The sequence below is a fragment of the Pseudopodoces humilis genome, chromosome 1 (assembly GCF_049639895.1).
Source record: "Pseudopodoces humilis isolate 2021_Gansu_Grassland_sample_001 chromosome 1, ASM4963989v1, whole genome shotgun sequence".
NCBI classification, from domain to species: domain Eukaryota; kingdom Metazoa; phylum Chordata; class Aves; order Passeriformes; family Paridae; genus Pseudopodoces; species Pseudopodoces humilis.
The window spans coordinates 96,963,806-96,987,218 of NC_142200.1; the positions used below are offsets into that span (position 1 = coordinate 96,963,806).

Here is a 23,413-nt window from a genome sequence, read left to right on the forward strand (position 1 = left end):
AATATGAGCACATGTTGAATTGTGGATTGGTAGTTTGGTGCACTGTTCTCCCTCTTAGAGAGTTGTGCTGAGTTTGTGTTGCTAGTAAAAATGCATGGGGTTCAGTTACAGAATTTGAAGTAAAATGCTGCCAGTGGTATCTGACAAAGACCTCAGAATAGACCCCTGACAGAGCCACAAGGCATGCGTACTGCTTGCTGCTGCTTCTTTTTTTTTTTTTTTTTTGTCTCCACTGGGGCATGGATTATTTGGAGAAACAGAAATCAGTTATCTGCCTTTGGTTTTCCTGGCAAAGGCTGTGAACACCAAGGCAACAAAATCCAGAAGAAAGTCTCCATACAGAGACTGAAAATTCCGCAACATCACAGTGTAGGATTTTCTAACAATATATGTTCTATTTGTAATAGTTTTTTTAGTTTGATTTCTTCCATGATGATGTGACAGTTTTCATCTCTTACAGCATTCTAGTAAATATTAATTTACTAAACTTAAATTTAATCTAAGAAAATTCTGGTAAATAATTACCTATGTCTATTTTTGGATTTTGCTTATGAATGTATCATGGTAGACTCTTGTTCAAAGTTTCTTCTTGCCTTCAGAAATTACATTATTGAAAAATAGTCATTTTAGCCTAGAGTCCCTCAAACCCTCATGTTCAAGTGCTAGTAGCTCAGCAAAGAGGAGTTTTTTTTAGGGGTGCTAAAATAAGGAATATAGATATTGTTGTGTAGTGTAGTACACCAATGTCTCGGAACTATAGGTCACTTTGTTTTCTCACATACACTTATCAGTATAAGTGCTATAAACAGTTTCTAACTTCTTTTCAGGTAGAACACACCAAAATTTAAGAGAGAGAGATTTGTAAGAGAATCCTGTTTGAAATTGCAGTTGTTTGAAATGTCTCTTTTAGCATGTGACTAAGCCTTTTCACACTAATATTTAATTGTGCTGTTGCAACTTTAGATTAAAATTTTATGAAGTATAATATAGGGTCTATAATACTGAAAGCATTTTTTGTTATATTTTTGTTTGATATTTCATATTTTGTTTCAATCAATGGAAGTCTAGTTTATGGTTTGGGATTTTTTTCTTTTATTTTTGTTGTGTGCTACTTCCTTTCCCCCCCAAATTCCTTAGCATTTTTTCCCAGTTGGCAGACGCATGAATTTGAGAAGTGGAAGTTCTTCAATGTGGGAGAAGAAGCTGGAGCAAAATTCCTATTCTGTATCCTATTCTCAAAACTTGTTTTTTCTCCAGCCTCACCTTTTCCTTCCTTTTATCCCTACAGTTTCTAATGCCCAGATTATATGGCTAAACTCATTTGTGAAAGCAAAGCTGGTATAGAAGGTTAGATTTTGTTGTTCAAGTAAATGATTTCATAATAAAATGTTCATTATTACATGTATGATAGTTTGCCATATCTCTTGCAGACCTATATTTCTCCAAGCGCTGCTATATTTAAAGTGACAGATGTTGCTAAAGAAACAGAGGCTATGCTGAACAACATGAGAGTCTATGGAACATGTATTATCATTCTGATGGCCATAGTTGTCTTTGTGGGAGTAAAGTATGTTAACAAACTTGCACTGGTCTTCCTTGCCTGTGTGATTCTTTCCATCATTGCCATATATGCTGGAGTTATTAAGACTGCTTTTGACCCACCTGACTTTCCGTAAGTGCAATATCAAAGTTGTGTGTCTCATTTAAAAGGAAAAAAAAAAAGTGTGGGACGGGAATAGCTACTGTAACCATTTCATGTTTTAAGCTAAGTTTCAAAATACAACCACATTGCATTCAGTTAGTAGGTGTATGTAGTTGAAATACCAGTGGACTCATTCGTTATTCTGAGTTACATATCTGAATCTTTCATTTTTCATAAGATTTGATAAGTCTAGAAAATATTCTTGGATGCTTAAAATTGCTGACTGTTATTCCATCCACACCTAAGGAGCAAGCAGGTGGGTTTTGCTGAGAGTAAATGTAACTGCTTTATCTAAAAATTTAAACTAAAAACCTGTAGAATAAAGTAAAAAGGTCAAAAAACCCATTGTAGCTATGAACCATAGTTACGGAAGAAACATACTTTTAAACTTTCTGTGTTATGAAGAAATTTTGGTAATTCCCTACTTAAAATGGAAACATTTAAGTGTTTAAATTCAGTTATGATTGTGAAGGCTTTCCTGTTAAAAAAATAAAATTTTGTTACTGTTATGCATGACATATTGCTTCTCAAGATCCTCAGTGTGCTTAATTCTTGTTCAAAAAGAGTTACCTCTTTATTCCAGTTATTAGTTGCATTTTACTTTACCCAGTTATATGAGTTGCATTTTTTGTGCATCTTTCTCTGTTGAAAGAGGAAACAAAATGATGTTGCTTAAGACATGCTCAGAATAGGCTGATAACTTCAGTCTTGCATGGCACTTCACAATAAGAGTTATCCTTTGCTGTATGATTGTTACAAATTCAATATTACTTTGAAGTGTTGGTAATTACATTACAAATTGAACATTAGAGCAGTACTTGTGGACTGTTCTGTAGCATGATTTTACGTATAAAATGTTGACATATTTCTGAATAAGACTTGTGTTTCTTACAGTAACTTCTAGTGGGGAAGTAGTAATATCTTTTTGTCATTTGTATAGGTAAAAGAGAGTTTATGTGGATGTGTAGTATAGGTAAGACTTATTACCAAGTTCCTGGAAACCTCATATGTGGCTGCTACTGTCATATAATTGTATTGGGGGGAAAAATATAAAAAGAATTTATTTTCTCCTGAATTTAATGGTTTACATTTAGAGTCTGCCTCAAAATGAGAAACTTGAGTGCAGTTTTATATAATGGTAAGACTGATCTGATGGTGGCTGTTTAAAAAACCCTGAACAAAACAGCTTCCATTTAGCTGGTTAATTAGGTTGATATCACTAACCTCCATTAAATTTGTCCATTGTATAGGTAGTAAAATAGTTTACCTCAAGATCCCCCAGTTGAATCAAACTGACATAAGTTTCCATTGCTTGTATCATTTGAGCCTGCATCTATTGAGTCATCAAATCAGTAGCGATTAGAAAGAAAAATAAGGAAGGCAAGTGGCAAGATGATCTCTTTAGCAGCAGTTTTCTGTTAAATCTCCTCAATTTCCATGTAATGCAATACCTTGAAGCTGCACTGGTGTATCTGCCTAACCTGCATGTTTTCTTTGATGTTCCTTCTTTTGTGTTCATGGATATATATAATTCCATTTTTAAGCAAGCCTGGAATCCTAAACATCTTTTGTATAGTTTAGCAAAGAAAAATACTTAAATCCTTAATACTCTGTGCTGGTAGGAATATGATTTTGACAACTGTTTGGACTCTTCTAATTTTCTTTCATTCCTGAAAGAAGTAATTTGCTTCCCAATACGTGATTCTTTAATTTGTATTTCCATCACTGTTGTTAAATTTTGCGGTTTACTTTTTCCTGGCTTATGTATGTGATGGTCATTCTCCTTGTGGATTGTAATATTTTTGAGGATAATCTAAAGTTTTTAGTTGCTAGAAGAGGAAGGGCATGATTTAATTGCATAATTTTACTTCCATATTTTCTTTGTCAGCCTCATTTTTTAATTAAGTTTATAAAGTATTAATTTTACTTCTTCTTGTAGGACTGAATGCATCATGATCACTGTTACATAGTAGTCTACCTGCTTAAATTGATTGTACTTTCTAAGGAGGAATTCAGGAGGCAAAATAGCTGCCAATACCATAAAGTAGAAACATTTGTTCCATATTTTAAAAGCTATTGATGATAGTTTTAGATGTAGAAACTATATACTGTTTTAGTAGATGTAGTATAGGCCTTAAGATAGATAGATAGTATAAATAACAAGTTTCTGAAGAAGTCTAATGGACAAGGAAAGGCTTGTATTGAAGGAACACTGATTTATTTTTCTTGTTTATAGTATCTGTCTCCTTGGAAACCGTACATTGTCAAAACGCAACTTTGAGGTCTGTGCCAAATTTACTGAAATCAATAATGAAACAAAGACTACACCTTTGTGGCGCCTGTTCTGTGATAGTTCTTTGCTTAATGCTACATGTGATGACTACTTTAGTCTGAATAATGTAACAGAAATCCAAGGAATTCCAGGAATAATGAGTGGAGTTCTAACTGGTAAGTTGGAAAGCACAGTGATTTAAAAGTTTTTTGGACATTATTAATATGGCCAATGGCTGGTTAGTAATATAGTGGCCTAGTCTGTCATTGTATCTTTATCCCTAACCTGTGTGAAAGACTGGTACCTTGAGCTTCTTCCTATAAAATTTTCATCTGGTTTTAGAATTTTAGTATCAAGTGCTTTAATATGAGGGTAATTGGAGTTTTATAGGTTCTCTTTCAAAAGCCATTGTTCAGTCAAAAAGGTAATGAAGTACTTATTGCAGCTTTTTTAAAATGTGTATGCCAAACACACATTTTAATAAGCTATTTATTAATACATTTTCAAACTCTCCTGAGGGAGAACATGTTTCCAGTTAGCAGGTGGTGCAATGAGAATGAAGTTCTGTGGATTGTCCAATGTGTACAAGTTAGTGACTGAATTCAAGAAAAGCAGTCTGCAAAGTGTATAGATTTTCTTCTCTTTACAGATCTATATGGCTATGGCAGTTTAGAATTCAAATTGCATATAGTCATAGGATTTGTCTTAAATGTGTAATAATTTGTATTGTACACACACAAAGTTTATGGGAATGAAATGGATACTCTGATACCTCTCCTTTGCATTCCCTTAAAATAAAATTTGATTTATATAAATATGCTACATAGGGACACTAGACAATCACTGCTGCCATAGTACTCCAGTTAAAAATATCACATGTAAAGTGTACAAATACATTAAAAGATACTAAATAAATCATAGGCTTCTCTGAATCCAAATTTGTGTTTTTTTAAAAAAATAATTTTCTCAATGAAAAATTAAATTATTTGCTTGGTATGAGAAATGTAACTTAGAGTTTGTTCTCTGAATTTTAAAATTTACCATATGTATATCTACAGTTTTTCATGAATAATTTTGCATTTCCTGCCCCAGCTCACAAGTCAGCTGTATGTTACAATTTTTTGCTACCCTGTAAGATTTCAATTGTTCTTTTACTTTTTGGAGGTTTCAGGCTGAGTACTGAGTATTTTTTTTTGCTTTTGTAAAGATGTACTTTTGTTCCAATCAGTTTAATGTTTCATTGAACAAGCAATCCTGTATAAAAGTATATTTTTCTAATTTATTCTCACATATCTCTTAAGATCATTAAAGACCAGGAGTCTGCTGAATGCTCAGTGTGAGCAGCATGCTTTCCAGTATTCACTACTCCTTGCTTACCTATAGTGAATTTCATCAATTCCATTATGTTTACTTACTGAATTTCAGAAGTTTTTTGTTTGTTTGTTTTTTTAAGTTCATTGCAGTTGTTTTTCCTTCTAAAAATTTGAATTAACTGAGAATTGCCAGCAGGCTCTCACCTTGGTGCTAGCTCCTATTTTTGGGCTGTTCGCGTGCACTGGATAGCACTAGTTACATCCTGGTGGTCATTCTTGTAGAAGCTTACTGGTGGCTCTTCTGCATTACAAAGCTATATTTCCATCTACTTTTACCTGTTGTTTTCTGTCTTTGAGCTGATGGTTTTTTATCCATGTGAGGAGATTTCCTCTTATCCAATGTCTGCTGTAGATTCCTTGGGTGTGGAATATTTTAAAAACATGGGAAGTACAGATGGACTGATCCAACTGGATTGCCTTAATTTATGTTTCCCTCAAGGAATTTGAATACTTTTGACGATTTTCTTTTACAAAAGCTGAGTTGAGGCTTCCCCAGTTTTTCAAAACTCCAGAAAAGCTCTGAATAACTACTGAGTTTTTCAGAACTCAAAGATGACTCCCATGTTTATTGCCTGTATAAACTGCTATTGTTGCTATTGACTGTTCATGTACAGATGCTATTCATGAGTCTTTAGTTTCTGTGTCTCCTTGAAACACTTTTCAGTGATAGAGATGGCCTTCCGTTCTCCTTGGGTATCAATACTATTTCACGTCAACCTCAGGTCTTTCAGTGTTCTTGGAGATCTCAGGCTGAAATGGCTTTTCCTGCTTTTGAAAATATGCGCTCTCCTTCTGTTCACTGATTAACATTTCTGTGAAGAAGAACTACTCTGTAGCAATGCATTTCACTATTCTAGTTACACCTAATGCTAAAACTAGGTGTCTTACTTGCTGAGTGTGAGCACACATTATGATACCTAGTGTAAGCTTGAGCTCTCGTGGCAGAGATTTCTCAAGGAGAGTTTTCTTCCACTTGATGTATGTTCTGCGTTGTGTGAAGACTTTGGAGCTGCAGGCTCTGCACATTAAATTTTCTTGGGCTGTGACTGGGAATATTCAGATGCCATGACTGGGTGTCTCAGGAAGTGTGCTAACTCCTCACACCATGTATTGGGCACTCATATACAGTAAGTATTCATCTCTTATATGCCTTCTGTGAATGTTGTCTTAACAATCATAAGTCATTTTGCAAGTGACTAAATATGTCTATAACCTGAACAAATATAATACAGTTCTGCAAGTAGCTTAAATCAACATTGTTCTGACGTTGGTACTGTGTTAGTCTGATACATTGTACCAGTTCTTGTGTAGGTGTCCTAAATGTTAGCTGCTAGAGGAACCTTAACAATTAAGGAGTGGTCCTAGAAGGGCCAAATGTCTGTACTTTTCTGAAAAGTCATTCTTTTTCTCTCATCCTAGCTTTTAAGTCCACTTGGATTATCACTTTTGGGAAAATGAGTATGGAAAGCTCTGTGTGACATGTTATGAAATGGGAATGTGATTTCTATTTAAGAAAATATCTAAGCTGATTTTACCTATTTGTGCTGGCATGCAGAGTTCTACATTAAGTTTTATGCATTGCAGTACTCAGGTCGTTATCACTCCTTTGTTATGCTGAATAAAGGGCACAAGCTGCTTATTAAGAGTTTAAGTGGTTTTGATTGGCAATTCAAACTGATTTTTGGGTTTTCTTCCTATGTTTCACAGTGGGTAGATAGATGCTAATTTGGAAATATAGTCTTATTTTATATCACTCATAAAATCTCTGCTAAAATTCCTGAAATTTAAAATTCTCTTGTTTCATTAACTCTTCTTATGGCTTCAGTCTTACCTCTAGATCAGTCTGTTACTCCTCTTCATCTGATTGTAGTAATACACATAGTATTTCTTAGTAAATAATACTTTTAATCTTTGCTCTGCTTTCTCTTCTGTTTTTCATGCACACTTCCACATATGCTTACCGACTGTAAGATTTTTGTTAAAAATCTGTGTATGAGTACCCTATCTTTGGCCACTTACAGTTCAAAGTCCATCTTCTATTGTGCTCAAGGTTACTTTTTGATATTATAAAGGCTTAGAATACTGTACTTAAATTCCCTGAAGTTGTTCAGGATGTCTAAAAATTGGCTATTTGATCATCCTGGCAGTCCATGGGAATTGTTTATTTCCTTCCTATAAAATCCTTTACCTTCTTGACAGGCCAGGAGAGTATCTACTTTGTTTTCTTACATATGAGAGGACAACTTGTCTCATTTTCAAATAAGAATCAGTGTGGTCTGTTCTCACAATCTTATCAAGGTACACAACCAGTGTTTTCCACAAACGTAAGCTCTCAAAAGTTACTGGCTCTTTGACCTATCAGTCTTCAAACAAACATACTTAGTTTGCTGGGGAATTTAAGCCGTATTCTGCTGGGGTTTTTTTGCTTATCAGTGGTGGTCTGGAGTCTGGTTACCCTGCTTTTGGCTAAAGATGTGGAAATAGTTTGCCATTAACAGCTGAATCCTGAACTGTTATCCAGGATTGTTCTGTACAGCAGGTCTCAACTCAAATTACTGTTAAGTAATATTTATTTTTCATACTGCTCCTCAAAATACGAGACCAGGAAACATTACTGTATACTAAGATTCTCTGAACCTGGAGATAAGTTTCCTTATTTTTTCACAATGGTATATCTGTGTGCCTGTACATTCTACAAATATGTTAGAATTTAATTCTATAACACAACTTTCCTTTAAAGGAAGAGAAAATTTTGAAGGACACATTTCACATTTTTACTGGCATGGACTGGAATGCCCACCAGTTACAATTTGTATTAATCATACTGGGAAATGACATGATTTTTGTGTAAGAAAAAGGCATCTGATTCCCAGGATTATAGCATTCTCACTAGTTGATATCCTAAAACAGAGAGATGACACTGACTTCTGCTTTTTCCCCCACCTTGTAGATAATCTCTGGAGTGTCTATTCAGAAAAAGGATCAATTGTTGAGAAAAAAGATCAGCCATCAGTTGCTGGATCGGAAGAGTCAAAAATGAGTGGGCTTCCTTATGTTTTTACAGACATCATGACCTACTTCACAATGCTTGTAGGGATTTATTTCCCATCTGTGACAGGTAAACACAACTATTTTTCTTGCATGTGGATGTGTACTTATATCTGAAAAAAAGCCTTCCATGTGAAAATTTTTCATTTTCATCAATCTTATAGGTGACTCATGCTGTTGCTAGTTCTGTGTCTGAGTAGATGCACCTAAAACCTTCTGGTGCTAGGGAGATATAGGTCATGGCTGATGACTTTTGGAAGTTATAGAACTTAAACAAAAAAATCTGTTTAAGGGCCATTTCTTGTCTGCAAAGAAAGCAAAACCCTTGTGTTACTAAATGCTTGTTCAAAATAAGGTGCATACCTTTATAATGCTTTAATCTTCAAAGGCATGAGAGAACAGTTTAATATTAAAATGATTCTTCAGGTGTCCAAGCTGCCTGGTTAACTTCCTGAGATTTGTTTACATGTCAAATATTGTTTTGCCATATTAACTGTGTAGACTTTTTTTTCAAGCTTAGAGTAGTTGCATTTAATTTACTCAGCTCACGCTTGACTGAAAAAAACAGACATGTTTTTTCTTCAGAAGTCCCAGCTGAAGTAATTGTAATATCAAGTAACAGACTAGAACTCCAATAAGGAGTCTCAGCACTGTTTGCTAGTTATGAAGTGGAAGCATCCCTGTTAGAACCCCACTGCTCCCATTTCTTTACTTCAGAACTCTTACCAACATTCCATCATATTTGAACCCATGGTTAATGTTTCATTCCATGAAGTCTGACAGTGTTTTTGCACTGGAAAATCTTGATATTAGCTTCCATATTTTTGCTTCCAGTGGTCAGGTCAAAATTCAGAAGAGATGGCGGAATTAGTTATTGTATGGGTTATTTCCCTTCTGTCACAGTATGTGCTACAAAATAATTATTTTTTAAGATTCACATGGATGCATACATGTGATTTTTCTAACCATTCTTTTTCTTGCCTGCTCCTTTCTTTTTTGCTTCTAAGTTTTTATTTGTTAGTTTATTGATTTGCTTGCTTACATCTGCTTGTTGTGATGGTCTGCTTAGTAGAAAGTTAGTGTATTAGATCACACTGGCTAAAATTGCTAAGTCCCTATTAATTTATAACATACATCCCCAGTAGCAAAATTGCTACTCCTTGTAGTTCTTCATTTCAAGAATGATTCTGAGGTAATGTTTGAAAGTTTTTTTTTTTAATCTGTCTTTTTACTGACCTTTATAGGATTTGCTTATTCAAGTGGGTAGTAACACAGATTTCTGAATAAAATGAAGATATAAATCGAAGATTTGTGCAGGATTATAATATACTTCTGTAGCCTGCTCCATTGGTAATCTTCGAGTTAAATTTGGCTTAAAATTAGATGTTCTTATAATATTAGTTATTATCATGGATATTATAATGTAGTTATTATTAATTGTTTTTATGACATAAATTTTGTCTCTTTTTAAGGTATTATGGCAGGTTCAAACAGATCTGGAGATCTAAAGGATGCTCAGAAATCTATTCCTACTGGAACAATTTTGGCTATTTCAACTACATCTTTTATTTGTATCCTTTATATTCTGCCTTTTTTTCTAGTCTACATTCTGTAGATTTTTTGTAGGTATTTCACAAGTTTTTCAATGGAAAGTCATTAGAGTTTCCTGAGTAGAAAATGAATGAAATATTAACTGAAAAGAAATATTTTGTATTTGTCTAAAATATCAGTATTATTTATAAATGTTATTAAAATTTGTCAAATTTTATTAACAAATATATGTATTCTACTAGTGCTTCAAATTCCAAGATATAATTGATGTTTTTAGTCAAGTGATCCAAAGGTTTCTAGCATTAGGTGATTGTTGTCATACTCAATATAACCAGATCTTAAACCAACAACCAGCAATAGAAGTTGTTGGTCATTTACAACCTAGAGTACACAAGTACTTGACTATTTGTATGAGAAAATACCTGTTCTGTTGCATGATATATGAGCTGGCTACTTCCAATACTTCACAAATCACTGTGAATCAAATACAGTCATAAAGAACATGAACTAAAAAAAATGTAGCAGGGAAGAACTAAAAAAACCAAACAAAAAAGCAACCAGGAAATACACACACATACTTCATTGTCATGGACATCTTCATTTCATACCTAGGTGAAAAATGGTGGAGTTTCCTCGATGTGATTTCTTAGAGAGTAATCTTCCTTCAGTCTCAGTAACAGATCTCTCCTGTATAGTGTTGTTTGGCGCCTGTATAGAAGGTGTCATATTAAGAGATAAGTAAGTTATATTCAACTTCTAATATTACATGGAGTATATATAATCATAGGTTATATCAGTAGGACTTTACTAATGGCTCTTCTGTGAAATATCTATGTGGTATATATTTATTTTGCTTAGTTTAAAACTGGAGAGAAAGCTTGTCTGTTAAACTGAGATGGCTGCAAAAGCTACTTAGGTCATTAGACTGTATGCCTTCAAAAAGTACAAGCAGAATCTAAGATAAATGTGTGAAGTTGAACCAGCCTAATAAAATGTTCTTGATGAAGAAAATCATAATTAGTATTTGCAGAGCTGATGGATAGGGATATGGGAATATTACTTTAGGAGAAGTAATAGGCTTTTGAGGAACAAATTAAAAAATTTGAGAGTTACATGACAAGGGGAGTTTATAAGACTGCAGTGCACCATCAGACCTATGATTTCCATTATTTTTTGTTTTAAAATCTCAGTAGTACATCAGGAGTCATGTTGGCTTTCAACCATGTAATTTCCTGATTAAAACAGCACAATAAAGAGAGATTGCTTGGTTGGGAAATCTTATGGTGCATACTGTAACATAGTGTTTATTGTTAAGAAGTGGTGGTGTCCAGAAAGATTGAAATGTGGGTGTTGAAGCTATAGCAAAAGTTATTTTAATGCCTACTGATTCTTTTTGTATTAATTATTTTTGTTTCCCCTCTTCTTTCCTAAGGTTTGGAGAAGCAGTTAATGGAAATCTGGTGGTTGGTACACTGGCCTGGCCTTCTCCATGGGTCATTGTGATTGGTTCATTCTTTTCAACATGTGGTGCTGGTCTCCAGAGTCTCACTGGGGCACCCCGGCTGCTGCAGGCCATTGCAAGGGACGGCATTGTACCGTTTATTCAAGTGAGATTTTTTTCTTTGTTCTTGTTACAGTACTTCCAATGCAGCTACTATTTTGACCAAAAAAAAAAATAAGAAAAAGACACATTATTTCTGCTGTTCCTGTAAAATGTGAAGAAAATATTTTGGAGCTCAGTTCTATTTGTGTAGAATAATAGATCACTCTGTTATTGTAGGACAAAGTTTGAGCTCAAATATTTTTGTGCAGTGCAATTTAATTATATTTGCTTTTACACATAAAAGTTAGTGGTTCCAAACTGAGAATATAGTATTCTATAAATGGAAATAAACGAACTAAGGAGCAACTAAAAACTGAACTTGTAGACTCTAGGCTGTGTTTACTGCTTGTATTGATGAACAGTTATTTAATCTCACTATGAAACTGCATAAAACTTCACATATTATGGAGATGAAATTCTAATTTTTAATCATTCTTGTAAGGTAAATGAAGTCCGCAAAGATGTAGCAATAGAATTCTATCCCCATGACTCCAAACATGAAGATTTGTTCCAACATCTGTGTGCATGTTTTAAGAAGAAATAAATCAGACTTTTCTCAAAGTAAGGGAGTTGGCAAAGAGAAGGTTATGAGAGAATTATTGCTGGGCTGCTTCTCCAAAAAACTCCAGAAGATAATAGTGTCTGGAGAGCAAAGCTATGATCTCTGTGGTGAAGTTTGGAGTTTGAAAGCTTACCTCAAGACTTGCAAGACAATCTGTATCTGTAACAGGAAATAAATACACTAAGTATTTATGGAGGGACTGAGTAGTTGGTGGGGTTTGACTTGTCAGTGGAAAGGGGTTGTCATGCAGTAAGTTCTATATTTTGGGTAGTATAGAGAAATATAAACAAGAAAAATTTACTTCTGCCTGAAGCAGAAAAAATTTGGTAGAGAAAGGATGATGTTATGATGTCTTCAGCGTTAGACTTCAAAGGAATGAAGAACAAAAAGGAAAGATTTGTGGTTTGCGAAGTGAGAGAAAGGGCATTGAAGAGAAGCAGGATGTTTAAAAGAGGGATTTGACACTGGAGGATGCACTTGCTGTTTCGGAGTGATATAGTTACGGCATGGACAATCAAGGAAATGCAAGGAAATTATTATAGAAGCAAGAGTGTGATGTATTTAAGGAAAAAAAAACAAAAGACTTGAAACGTGAATAGAAAGAAAAGGAATTTTAATATAATGGTAGGAAAATTGATGGAGGACAGGAAGCTAAAAGAAGACAACAGCATGGAGAATGAATGATGACTTAATTTCTGTAATTGAATGGGGGAATATGGGGGAAAATAAATACCACCTCAGGTAAAGCATTTTGCCATCTGTCACCAGTATAGCTTGATAGAATTCTCCACAACGGAAATTACCACGTGCAGAATGACTTTTGGTAGGGCTCTGTGCAGGATCATAGTCTTATCTAAGTTCTCTTCAAGGGACAATATTATGTTGATAAGTACTGAACTGACACCTAATTTCTGTGTTTTAAAAAGTACTGTCCTAAACTATATTAGCTTTTTACTAGGCATGAATCTCAGGCATATGGTTTTTAATTTTCTTAAGCATATTTCAACAACATCTGCCATAGGACTTTAATGTTATGTAGTCATTGCTTACTTTAGGTTAGCATATTTCATATTGGAAATGTGTGGTTTGCAATTTTAGTTTTGGCTTTTTGTAATATAGATTGCATCATCTTCCTTTGTAACTAGTAACTACTTTTAGTTCCAGTTAGAACTGAATAAGTTAGTTCATGATTTGCACCACTGTTTATTACTGTATAATGAACAGCTTTCCCTAATCTTACTGTAAACTTGAATTGAATTAGATATTTGGTCATGGAAAAGCAAATGGGGAACCAACTTGGGCGCTGCTCCTCACTGCTGGTATTTGTGAAATAGGAATTTTGATAGCCTCTTTGGACAGTGTAGCACCGATTCTTTCAATGTAAGTATGAGTGTGGTGTTTTGTCTTCTTAAGCTAAATAGTGTTGTCTTTTAAAATTAACTAGTAATTGTTTTTCTTTTTGAAATAATATGTGTTAGACTTTGTTTTCTAGCAAATTATATTCATATTTGATCCTGGAAATAATATGAAACAACAAAATGTTTTGCCTGAACTAATTTCTAGGCACAAAAATGTTTTTCATTGAGAGAGATCTGGAATGCTAATAAAAATATGTTCAACTTTTAAAAGACTTGTATTTTAAAATAACAATTACTGCTAATGTAGGTCAAGTGCCTCTAACAGAGACAGACAAAATCCAATGTTTTAGAATATGAATAGAATTTTATTTTATTGACTTGGTCCAGAATACGATACCATCTGAGCTACTATAGAAAGAGATAAAAATTAACTCTGTCTCAGCCAAAAATGGCACACCATGATTGTCAGTTATTTGCCACATTTGTCTCCAAAATATGTGTTTGAGGGTCTATATTATGGGAGTACCATATTTTGAAGCCTAATATTCTATAAGTAGTCATAATGTAGGTTTTGTTTTCTCTTGATCACTGTCAACATGGTGTAACAGGAAAGTGGACAATTTCCTTCCCTTTTTTGGATTGTGTTTACGTTTTAATGCACATCTGACTAGTACATTTCTTATTAGAAAATGCTCTTCCTTTCTTAACAGGTTTTTCCTTATGTGCTATATGTTTGTAAATCTGGCTTGCGCAGTTCAGACGCTTTTGCGAACTCCCAACTGGAGACCACGTTTCAAGTATTACCACTGGTAGGGAATATTTCTTCATTGAGAAGAGTTAAAACTAACTATGGAGCCCTAAGTTGTTGATTTTATTGCAACAATAAAATCTCTTTTCTGACTTGAATGAGTTATGATTCATGCACTCAATAAGAGCATAATTTGTTTTCATGTGTTTAGCATAGCGCCATAGTAATTACGGTGACCATGAAAACATGTGGCTAATACAGATGGTTTGGAAAGGGGTTAGAGGATGACATTTTATTCTGCTTAGAAACCCAGAGATCTTCTGTGTGAACATGAGAATGAAAAACTATAAAATCTGCCTTGTATATATAATTAGAACTGGTAAAAGTGTCCAGGAAGTCTAGGATGATTTTCATTTTGGTTATGCAAAAAATACACAAACTCAAAACTTCTGCAGAAAAAAAATCTCATTCGATATGCATCAGTTGGCTCATTGATAATGTGATGACTGGTTTTAAAATATGCTTTGGACATTGCATTTGATAACGGAAGTGAACCCTTTAAAAAGTGAGTAAAGGTCAATAATACAAAAGGTGAAAGTGTGTTCTTTCTGTTTAGTCTATTTTAATGGGTTAAGAGTTTAAACATCTCAAACAAAGATTGGGAAACTTCTTGTTTTTTTTAACTGTATCTTAAAAGTACATAATTTAATTAAAAATAATTCTATTGAGAAATTTTACTGCTGAAATAACCTTAAATGCTAGAGCATTTAGTAGATAAGCTGGTGTGATTCTATGATGTAAGAGTTACTTATGATTTTTCCTTTTAAAGAGTTGAGTGAAAATAAAATGTTGCAGTTTTAGCTTTGAAAAACTTGTTGAATCTGCCTAGTAGTTACATACTAATTTGACATCTAGCCCTCCAAATACATACATTTGGCAACAATTCCTTTTTATATTTTTCTCAGAGACATCAGTGAGGCAGCCAACTCACTGCGTGACTAATTTTAGCCAAAGCAGGTGTTGCAATGTTCATCTGGAATTGGGATGGTATTTTATTTTTTGAGTGAAAGTAGAGTCTGAGATTAATTCAGGCATAAAAGAGCAGCTGTTGTTCTTTTACACAAAATGCAAGACTGATGTCCTCAGAACTGGTAGAAAGCGTTTCCTTAGTTTAAAATTTAACTCAGTGTTAATATGTTATATTGTCAATGTCAATATGTTACCTTGTCAATATAGTCAAAGTTAGCTCTAATTTGGAAATCAAGTGAAAATGAATTTGGGAGGTTGTATATAACTAAAAGTTTACACAGAACTGTCCATTTTGAGATGATTTACATATATTTTTCATAAGTGTAGGCAAACAAGGCATATAGACTTAAGTTTGGAAATGCTTTTGTAATTTTTTCAGCTTACAGTCTGAAAATCAAGTCTTCTTGATTTGTAACCTTTAGAAGATGTTTTTCTGTATTCTGTTGACTTGTGTTATTGGCCAAGAGACAGACCACAACAGACGTAGAGATTAGAACTGATTAGTCCATTTGAATTTAAACTAATCAGCTATTTTTGCTGGAAGTAACAAAGTTGTTTATTACTGTTTGAATTTTTTTAGCTTAAATTCAAATCAACAGTAATAAGTGATAATGTGTTTTGAAACTGACCTTACTTGGAGGTACTGAGGTTTCAAAACTGACAAATGTAGTAAATCTATTGCTTTATCTAATTTAGATGCGTTATTCATGTCACACAAAGGTTCTGAATGCAATCTTTTTGTATAAGCTAAATTGGGGCAATGTAGTTTTTATCTTATAGTAGCTAAAAAATAGCCTTTGAAGGATGAAGGCCTTTTTGGAAGTTAACTTAAATAAGAAATTAACTTTGTAGAACATTTGCATGCCTATTTAAAAAAATGGAAAAAAATGGTTTCTTTTAGGACTCTTTCATTCCTGGGGATGAGTTTATGTCTTGCCTTGATGTTCATTTGCTCTTGGTACTATGCTTTGGTTGCCATGCTAATCGCAGGATGTATATACAAATACATAGAATATAGAGGGTAAGACCATATATCTTATTTATTCTATATTTAATATCTTTACTATTCAGCAAAAAGCTCTTTTGTGTAAAATAGATACAACTGAAGTAATAAAGTTCAGAGTATTCATTGAAACAAGGTAAGATCTGATCTCTGTTAAGGGTTATAAGTTTTCAGATTTGAATTTCTCTGGAAGCTCTGTTACAAACTTTTCAACACTGAGGAGTGACAGGAATAAGAACCAGTAAGTCTGGGAAACTCCTGTGGGAACAGAGATGATGATGTAAACTTTTGATACTTCAGGAATATTACCTCTCAATATCAAGCGGCAGCTATTACAGAAGTATAAAATAATATTACTTTGTGCAGAAGTTCAAACTCTAGTTTTCTGTCTGTGGACTTGCTTACTCTCTAGAATTAATCTTTAAATTGCAACATACTTTGCACTGTACACATTTGTCAAGAGATGGTCATACCTGTAGGACATTCTGATCAACTATGAGTCTTAAAGAGCATGCTGTGTTCATAAAAAACCACCAAAAAACAAAACCAGCAAGCAACACAAAAAAACCCCAAAACAACAACTAAACAACATATACAAAGACTTCAGGTAATTATGATCAGTAAATGTGCATGCTATCCTTTTCTAAGGAAAGACACCCTATGCTGAAAGAAAATAGTAAGATCTTGGAGCAGGAAATTGAAGCTAGGCCACTTCTTTCGATGAGCGATTAAGCACACCCCTTAAGTGGATCAGCTGGTATAAACTGTTCCACCCTGTGGTTTCTCCATCTTTTAATATCTCCATTTCCCGATTAGATGCTTTCCTGGATTATAACATCTCCATTTACTGGGCTAATCATAAGGAAATTAATTTCCTGATTTTAGTGAGGAAGTCAGATCAGATGGTAACAGTTCTGCATGCATGTGTGTGTATATATATATGTGTGTGTGTGTGTAGGTGCATACATAATACTATGCATAATTCCCAATTCATATATGTAAGTTCTACAAATGTTGACACATACCAGGACATTTACCTTGTAGGAGGAGATGCTTTACTAGAGGTAGCAAAGTTCAGAGAAAATTCATGAGTGAAAATCAGGGAGGGAGGGTGGGTAAGGGAGATGGACCCCTTGCCATTGTAGAATCCACTCCTGACCACTTTCAATCACCAATATTCTAGTATTGGAATTAAAGGGACTGGAAAATGTAGGGAGACTGAGAATGGTCAGGAGAATGGATGGAGCTTTTGGCTTTCTGGGAGAGAAGCTGGGAAGGAAAGAGAGTGGAGAAGGCTGTAGTGGTGGCGTTAAGGGCAAGATAGGTTATACTAATCCACGTGAAGTCAAGTTTCACTTGTTAGTTTTGCTGCTTTAAAATAATTCCTTTGAAGTATCCTTTGCTTATTCATTCTAGTGCTAAAAAGCAACTTAAGTAGCTCTTACCATTACAAAAATGCTTCTGAAGTGTGAATAAACCAGACCATAGTAAATATTTATAGATATGGAAAAAATTACCTTGAAGGGGCCTTGAACTGCTTCACTTTGGTTAGTCTTCAGTCTGGATTTAAGTCTACAAGACAAGGTGTTTTTTATGCATTCATGCAACAAAAGAGTGATCATCCATTATCCCCCACTTAAAGGAAAAGTGGTTGATTTGCATAAATAAGTAGACCCTGTTAATTGAATCTCTTTTGTATCCTGAAGAGCGGAAAAAGAATGGGGCGATGGAATCCGGGGACTGTCTCTGAATGCGGCTCGCTATGCTTTGCTTCGTGTTGAAGATGGTCCTCCTCACACCAAGAACTGGAGGTAGAGTCCTATGTTTTTCGGGGTCACTTAATTCTTGAAATATGGAAATATATTTGGAATACTGCTGGTAAAGCAGTGAAGTAAAGTAAAATTCACCTTTAAAATAATGTTTTAACTTTGGCATAGCAATGATGTCATTGCAGTACGACTACTTTACTGAAATGTAATGTGACTTGTCAGTATCTAATCAACTTTGCTGGAATATGTTCAACCTAACTCAAACTTCTGACATGGTTGACATGTTTTTCAAAAGTGCAGAAGAATTGTAATGTTTGATTATATATACACTTCTCAGATTTAAAGAAACAGTTATCCTTGAGTCTCACTGTCTCTACAGAAGAAACACTGCAATTCCATAGGAGTTTGCTTTTGTATATGTTCCCTCTCAAATACAGTGTACAGATCTACAGAGGACCCTTTATTTGTTTAAATTAATTTTTGTAGTATTCTTTTTTATATAGCTTCATCCAATAGTAGCACTTTCTAAGTTACTTAGATGCCATTAAAACAAAATCTCACATTTTACTATAATGGAGTTAGATGTCCACTACTATTTTTGCAATATATTTTTTTACTTGCTAAATTTAATTTTCCTCAAAGCCAACCTAAAAAATTACTTAACATTTAAAAATGAAGGACATTTGCACATTTTCAGTTCTGATGAATGTATTGTGATACTTTAATTCTAGTCACTGCTCAGTGGTAGTATCTTGGGATGCATGCACATGCAGTGTTCTGTTGTCCTCCAGTATAATGGCATTATTTTACCATTTTTCCTGGGACTGATGAACTTGGCATCTCAGAGACACCACTGTAATAGACAACACTATTACATGTTGACTGCTTCTGTTCCAAATGAGGTATTTTTCTACTGTGTCAATGTGATTGCTAGAACTGAACCATCTCGTTACGTCTTTAACTGTGCTAGTTTTGAGGTAGGAAGTATGATCCAACTTGTCATCAGTCTTTTGAATTTGTAGCAATGACAGGAGAAGTATAAAATGTTGGGAAAAACAAGTAGATTGCATATGGATTGAAGGAAATAGAGTGTGCCCTTATCTAGTATGCAGTTGGAACTGAACTTCGCGTACTCTTGGTATGATTAAGGGGTTAACTGTCCTTTTGTATGGACCTATGCAGGTAGAGGGATGGGTCGTTAAGAACATCATGAAAATCCAGAAGGATAACTGCAAGTTCAGTACCTGGTACAGGCATATTCAGAGCAGTGATACAAGACTGGGAAGCTGCTCTGGTAAAAAAAACCTGTAGATAGTAATCCAGCAGTGTGTCTTGGCAATGGCATACTGATCAGTATTGGCAGGAGGATAGATGGTACAATGAGAAGTAAATATATTGGGAAATAATTATTTTTGTTTAGCACTCATTAGAATACATTTAGAAGATTTCTTCCATGTTTTTATACCGTGATGTAGGAATGGTAAACTTCAGTAGATAAAACTGCAGGTGATGGTTGGAGCACCTAAGCATCTCCTCTGGGGAGAGACTGAGGAGATCTATGCTTCTTCATCTTGGAGGGGGCTGAAGAGGAGCCTAAAAGCTATTACAACTAACTTAAAAACATGCAAAACCTAAAAGAAGGTTATTAAGGAGATGGAGTCAGCTTTCTTACAGGAGATTAGGATAGGAGAATAAGAGAACATGATAAAATAATTAAGCATTGAAGAGGTGACTTAGAGGTCTGTTTCTAGAGGTTTTGCAAATCCAACTGAATGAAGCAGTAAACAATGTGATGTGCATTCAGTGTGCAGTCATTTCAAGCGGCAGGTTGCACCAGATGACATTGGAAGAGTGATTTTATAATTTTCTAGGTAAAACTGGTCTTTAAGGGATCTTTTCAAAATGATATTGTGATGATTTATGTGTTCTGTTCCTGAACCGTTTTGCTGTTGCACATTATGGCTTACCTATTTAGGAGTTGGCTGTTTTCCACTGAATTAAGCAATTAATCTGCATTTTATTAATTGTTAATTTTAACTGTCCAGTTCTTCCTACTAAATGTGTGTATGTGCACTAAACTTTTTTTTTTTTTCCCTTTGTTTGGCAGACCTCAACTTTTGGTCTTGTTAAACTTGGATAATGAGCAGTTAGTGAAACACCCTAGATTGCTTTCTTTTACCTCTCAGTTGAAGGCTGGTAAAGGACTGACTATTGTGGGTTCTGTGCTTCAGGGAATCTACTTAGATAAATGTACAGAAGCTCAGAAAGCTGAAGAGGTATGTGAAAGAGATCTTGCAAATTTACATTAGTATTTAAATGTTGAACCTGGATCTGGATAAGTCATATGTTGAATGGCAATAGACTGTTGTAAAATATTGAATAAAACATATATTTTTGCTCTTAGCACAATCAGGGATTATATAAAAAGAATGGATTGGTGTATATAGCAAAATGTTTTATAAAATTTTCTAATAGGATTAGATACTACTGATACTTCCTAGCTTTTTCTTTAATATTGAGAGCCCTGTTCTTACAATTAAATTATATTAAAAAGAAATTTAAAACGCACCCTCCCCCAAAAACAAACAAATAAAAACAACAAACAACACAAAAAACCACTCCAAACCAACAACAAAAAACAAAACAAAAACAAAACCCACCAAGTTTTAACAAATTACCTTATGAAGAAAACAACATATATTTAACAAAAAAAATTATTGTTTAACTAACAAATGCAAATTTTTTGGCATCATATCATCTTCATTATGTGATTTTCTACATCCATCTAGAAATACATAGGAGAATTAGGATTTGGAGTAGTCTTTGCCAGAAAACTGTGACCAGGATCCTTCTTGAGATCCTTTATTTTATTTTTCTATTTATACCATTTCTCCAGAGAAAGTAGGATAGGTAGGAAAAATAGTAAGCTGTCATATAATTTAAAATTACTTCCAACTGTGCTCGCAAACACAAGTGAATTTAGTTTCAATATTTCTTTAATAATAGTACTTTTATTTACTTGGCTATGCAAACTCACCTATTCCTATCTTTGTAGAGTGGGGAAATGTTTGGAGAAAGTATCATGTTTCCTGTACTTTATTGAAATGTCCAAAAGTAGGTTTTGATTGCCATTATATCTTCCAAATTAATTAATTGGTTAATTTCTGCAGTGTTGTTCAAAAGAGTACCAATTGATATGTCTACTATTTTGATCCAAGTAGTCTTCAAAGCTATGTAAAAACCACTGTGATTTTTTCAGGTATCTCTTAAATAGATGAGCATTTAAAATCTTGAAATGGACTAGCTAACATAGCTAACTGCCCATTTCCTCACAGTTTTCTTTTTTCTTCCTCTTGGTATTCAGGCTTATCCATAGTGTTTTTTAAAAAACAAAGTGTAAAGATAGATCATCTATTTGATATCACATGAAAAGGTTCTAAGGGACTAATTAACTTGAAAACAAGTTGAAACCAACCGTGCTATGTTGTGAAAGTAGTTGTCACTAAGCTGTTGCTATCAACATGTATGAGTAGGAAAACAAGATGAAGAATACAAAATCAGGCCTATAAAATAAAACAGAAAAAAAACCTTTAAACAGAAGCTGTTTACCCACAAGAATTTAAAATGTTAGTTGTAGGTGGCCTAATTTAGCTGCTTTTCTAAGATGGAAAATGAATGTGTTTAAGGGAGGCCTAGTTCATGGGTTCTCTAGAAAGTGAGACCTGGTGTTAAGATTCAGGGAACTATTGCTTTTAAAAGGAAATGAAGATGAATTGTGAAAGTTTTGGCATCTGGAGGCCTCATTGGTTCTGGAAAATTTAAACTAGAAAGTGTTTCTAGGAGACCTGTAGGAAATAAAGATTTCTTCTGTCTTTAAAAAAATACCCATCTATTTAAACTGATAAATCCTCAGAGATATTATTTGCACAGACATACTTGCTATCTTTGCTAGCAAAGACTCTGAAGACTCTTTGTTCTCTGTTAAATGGAGTTTCTGATGTGAAGCCACACTGAGCCTGGCACTGTGTGATTGAATCTGTTCCTGATGATTTTTGACAAATTTTGTTTTTTGTAAAATTCAAAATATTTGTGTTTTATGTATTAGTTCTTCCTTCTGAAACATGTTATCTCCCACACAAGTAACTGATTATGATGATGGGAGGGAGATGTTTAAAGTTATTTAACCAGAAAATAATAAATGCTGAAGCTCATGTTCCCTGGTCAATCTTGATACTAGTTTGAAGGCTTCTTTTAAATTACCTGGTTATGTGTCTTCATGTTTGTCAATGTTTAAATGGAGGAGAGCCATTCTGAAATTCAAGGGGTGTGGGAAATTTAATCTGGTCTGTTTATCTTGTCATTATTTGGACAGTGCTTCAAATTTTCTCCTGCAACTCTGTTTTTCCATGTTGGGAGCTGATAAATAATCAGCCTCTTAATGTCAAAGGTATTTAAGGAACTTTGGCAGCCTCTTCTTAGTATTTGGCATCACACTTCCAAACTCTTCCAATTCCAAAAGAAAGAACTGATCATTCCAACCATATGTTGCTTTGTCAGTCACTGGTTTTGACTTTACCTGAAGCAATGTTACTTCATTTATCTTTATTTATGTGTTTTTACTCACGTCTTGTTCATCCTTCTTTGGAAATAACAAGGCTGAATAATTAAAATAATGAAAAAACTGTGTGTGGTGTCTTTTGGGTTGAAGTAGCAATTTGGGCCCTAGTTTTCATAGAATCATGTTCACTCTTGGAATTAGTGATTTCTTCATGTTGGTTATACATTGTTGATAAAGTTTTGCTATTATTTAATGCTGTTACTCCTTCTGGTGTTAATTATCAGTGTTGATGATTTCCTTATATTGCAGAATGTTAAGGCCTTAATGGGTGTAGAAAAGACTAAAGGATTTTGCCAGATTGTGGTATCTCCAAACTTCAGAGATGGAATATCCTATTTGATTCAGTCAGCTGGTCTAGGAGGTATGAAGCACAACACAGTCCTGATGGCCTGGCCACAGTCGTGGAAGCAGACAGAAAATCGTTTCTCATGGAAAAATTTTGTTGGTATGTATTTATTGACTTTCTTGTTTGCATTTGTAATTCAACTGTATAACTAATGTGTTTGCTGTGTGGAGGAAATGTGCTATTGAACATCTGGTGGACAATAGAATATTTCACCATATCTGATTTCATCTGGAGTGGGTTTTCTCAGCCCTCTTCAACCATGGGCTTGCTTTTCTTCTTTTAAGTAGGTTGGTTACTAAAATCAGTGTAATGGTTTAGGAATGCTACTTAGCAATTTAGGGTTCCCACTGAGACTTTCAAAACCACATTGCTGCTTGCTTGCCCCTCTTCCTCCTTCTCCACCTGCCTTGGGCTGGGTTGGAGAGAAAAAT

At 34.3% G+C, this 23,413-nt stretch overlaps 1 protein-coding gene across 5 annotated transcripts in view; it reads left to right on the forward strand.

Annotated features, from left to right (window-relative positions):
* LOC102105327 (solute carrier family 12 member 7) overlaps positions 1-23,413 on the forward strand; it is a 62,523-nt gene that overhangs the window by 21,797 nt on the left and 17,313 nt on the right. For all 5 annotated transcript variants that reach the window (XM_088052925.1, XM_088052933.1, XM_088052943.1 and 2 more), the window contains exons 7-18: positions 1,431-1,672; positions 3,939-4,150; positions 8,298-8,465; positions 9,868-9,966; positions 10,627-10,684; positions 11,379-11,553; positions 13,373-13,491; positions 14,180-14,278; positions 16,148-16,267; positions 17,956-18,060; positions 20,126-20,294; positions 22,886-23,081. In XM_088052925.1, the coding sequence (XP_087909051.1) occupies positions 1,431-1,672; positions 3,939-4,150; positions 8,298-8,465; positions 9,868-9,966; positions 10,627-10,684; positions 11,379-11,553; positions 13,373-13,491; positions 14,180-14,278; positions 16,148-16,267; positions 17,956-18,060; positions 20,126-20,294; positions 22,886-23,081 (1,762 nt within the window). The remainder of the gene's footprint in view (positions 1-1,430; positions 1,673-3,938; positions 4,151-8,297; positions 8,466-9,867; positions 9,967-10,626; positions 10,685-11,378; positions 11,554-13,372; positions 13,492-14,179; positions 14,279-16,147; positions 16,268-17,955; positions 18,061-20,125; positions 20,295-22,885; positions 23,082-23,413) is intronic.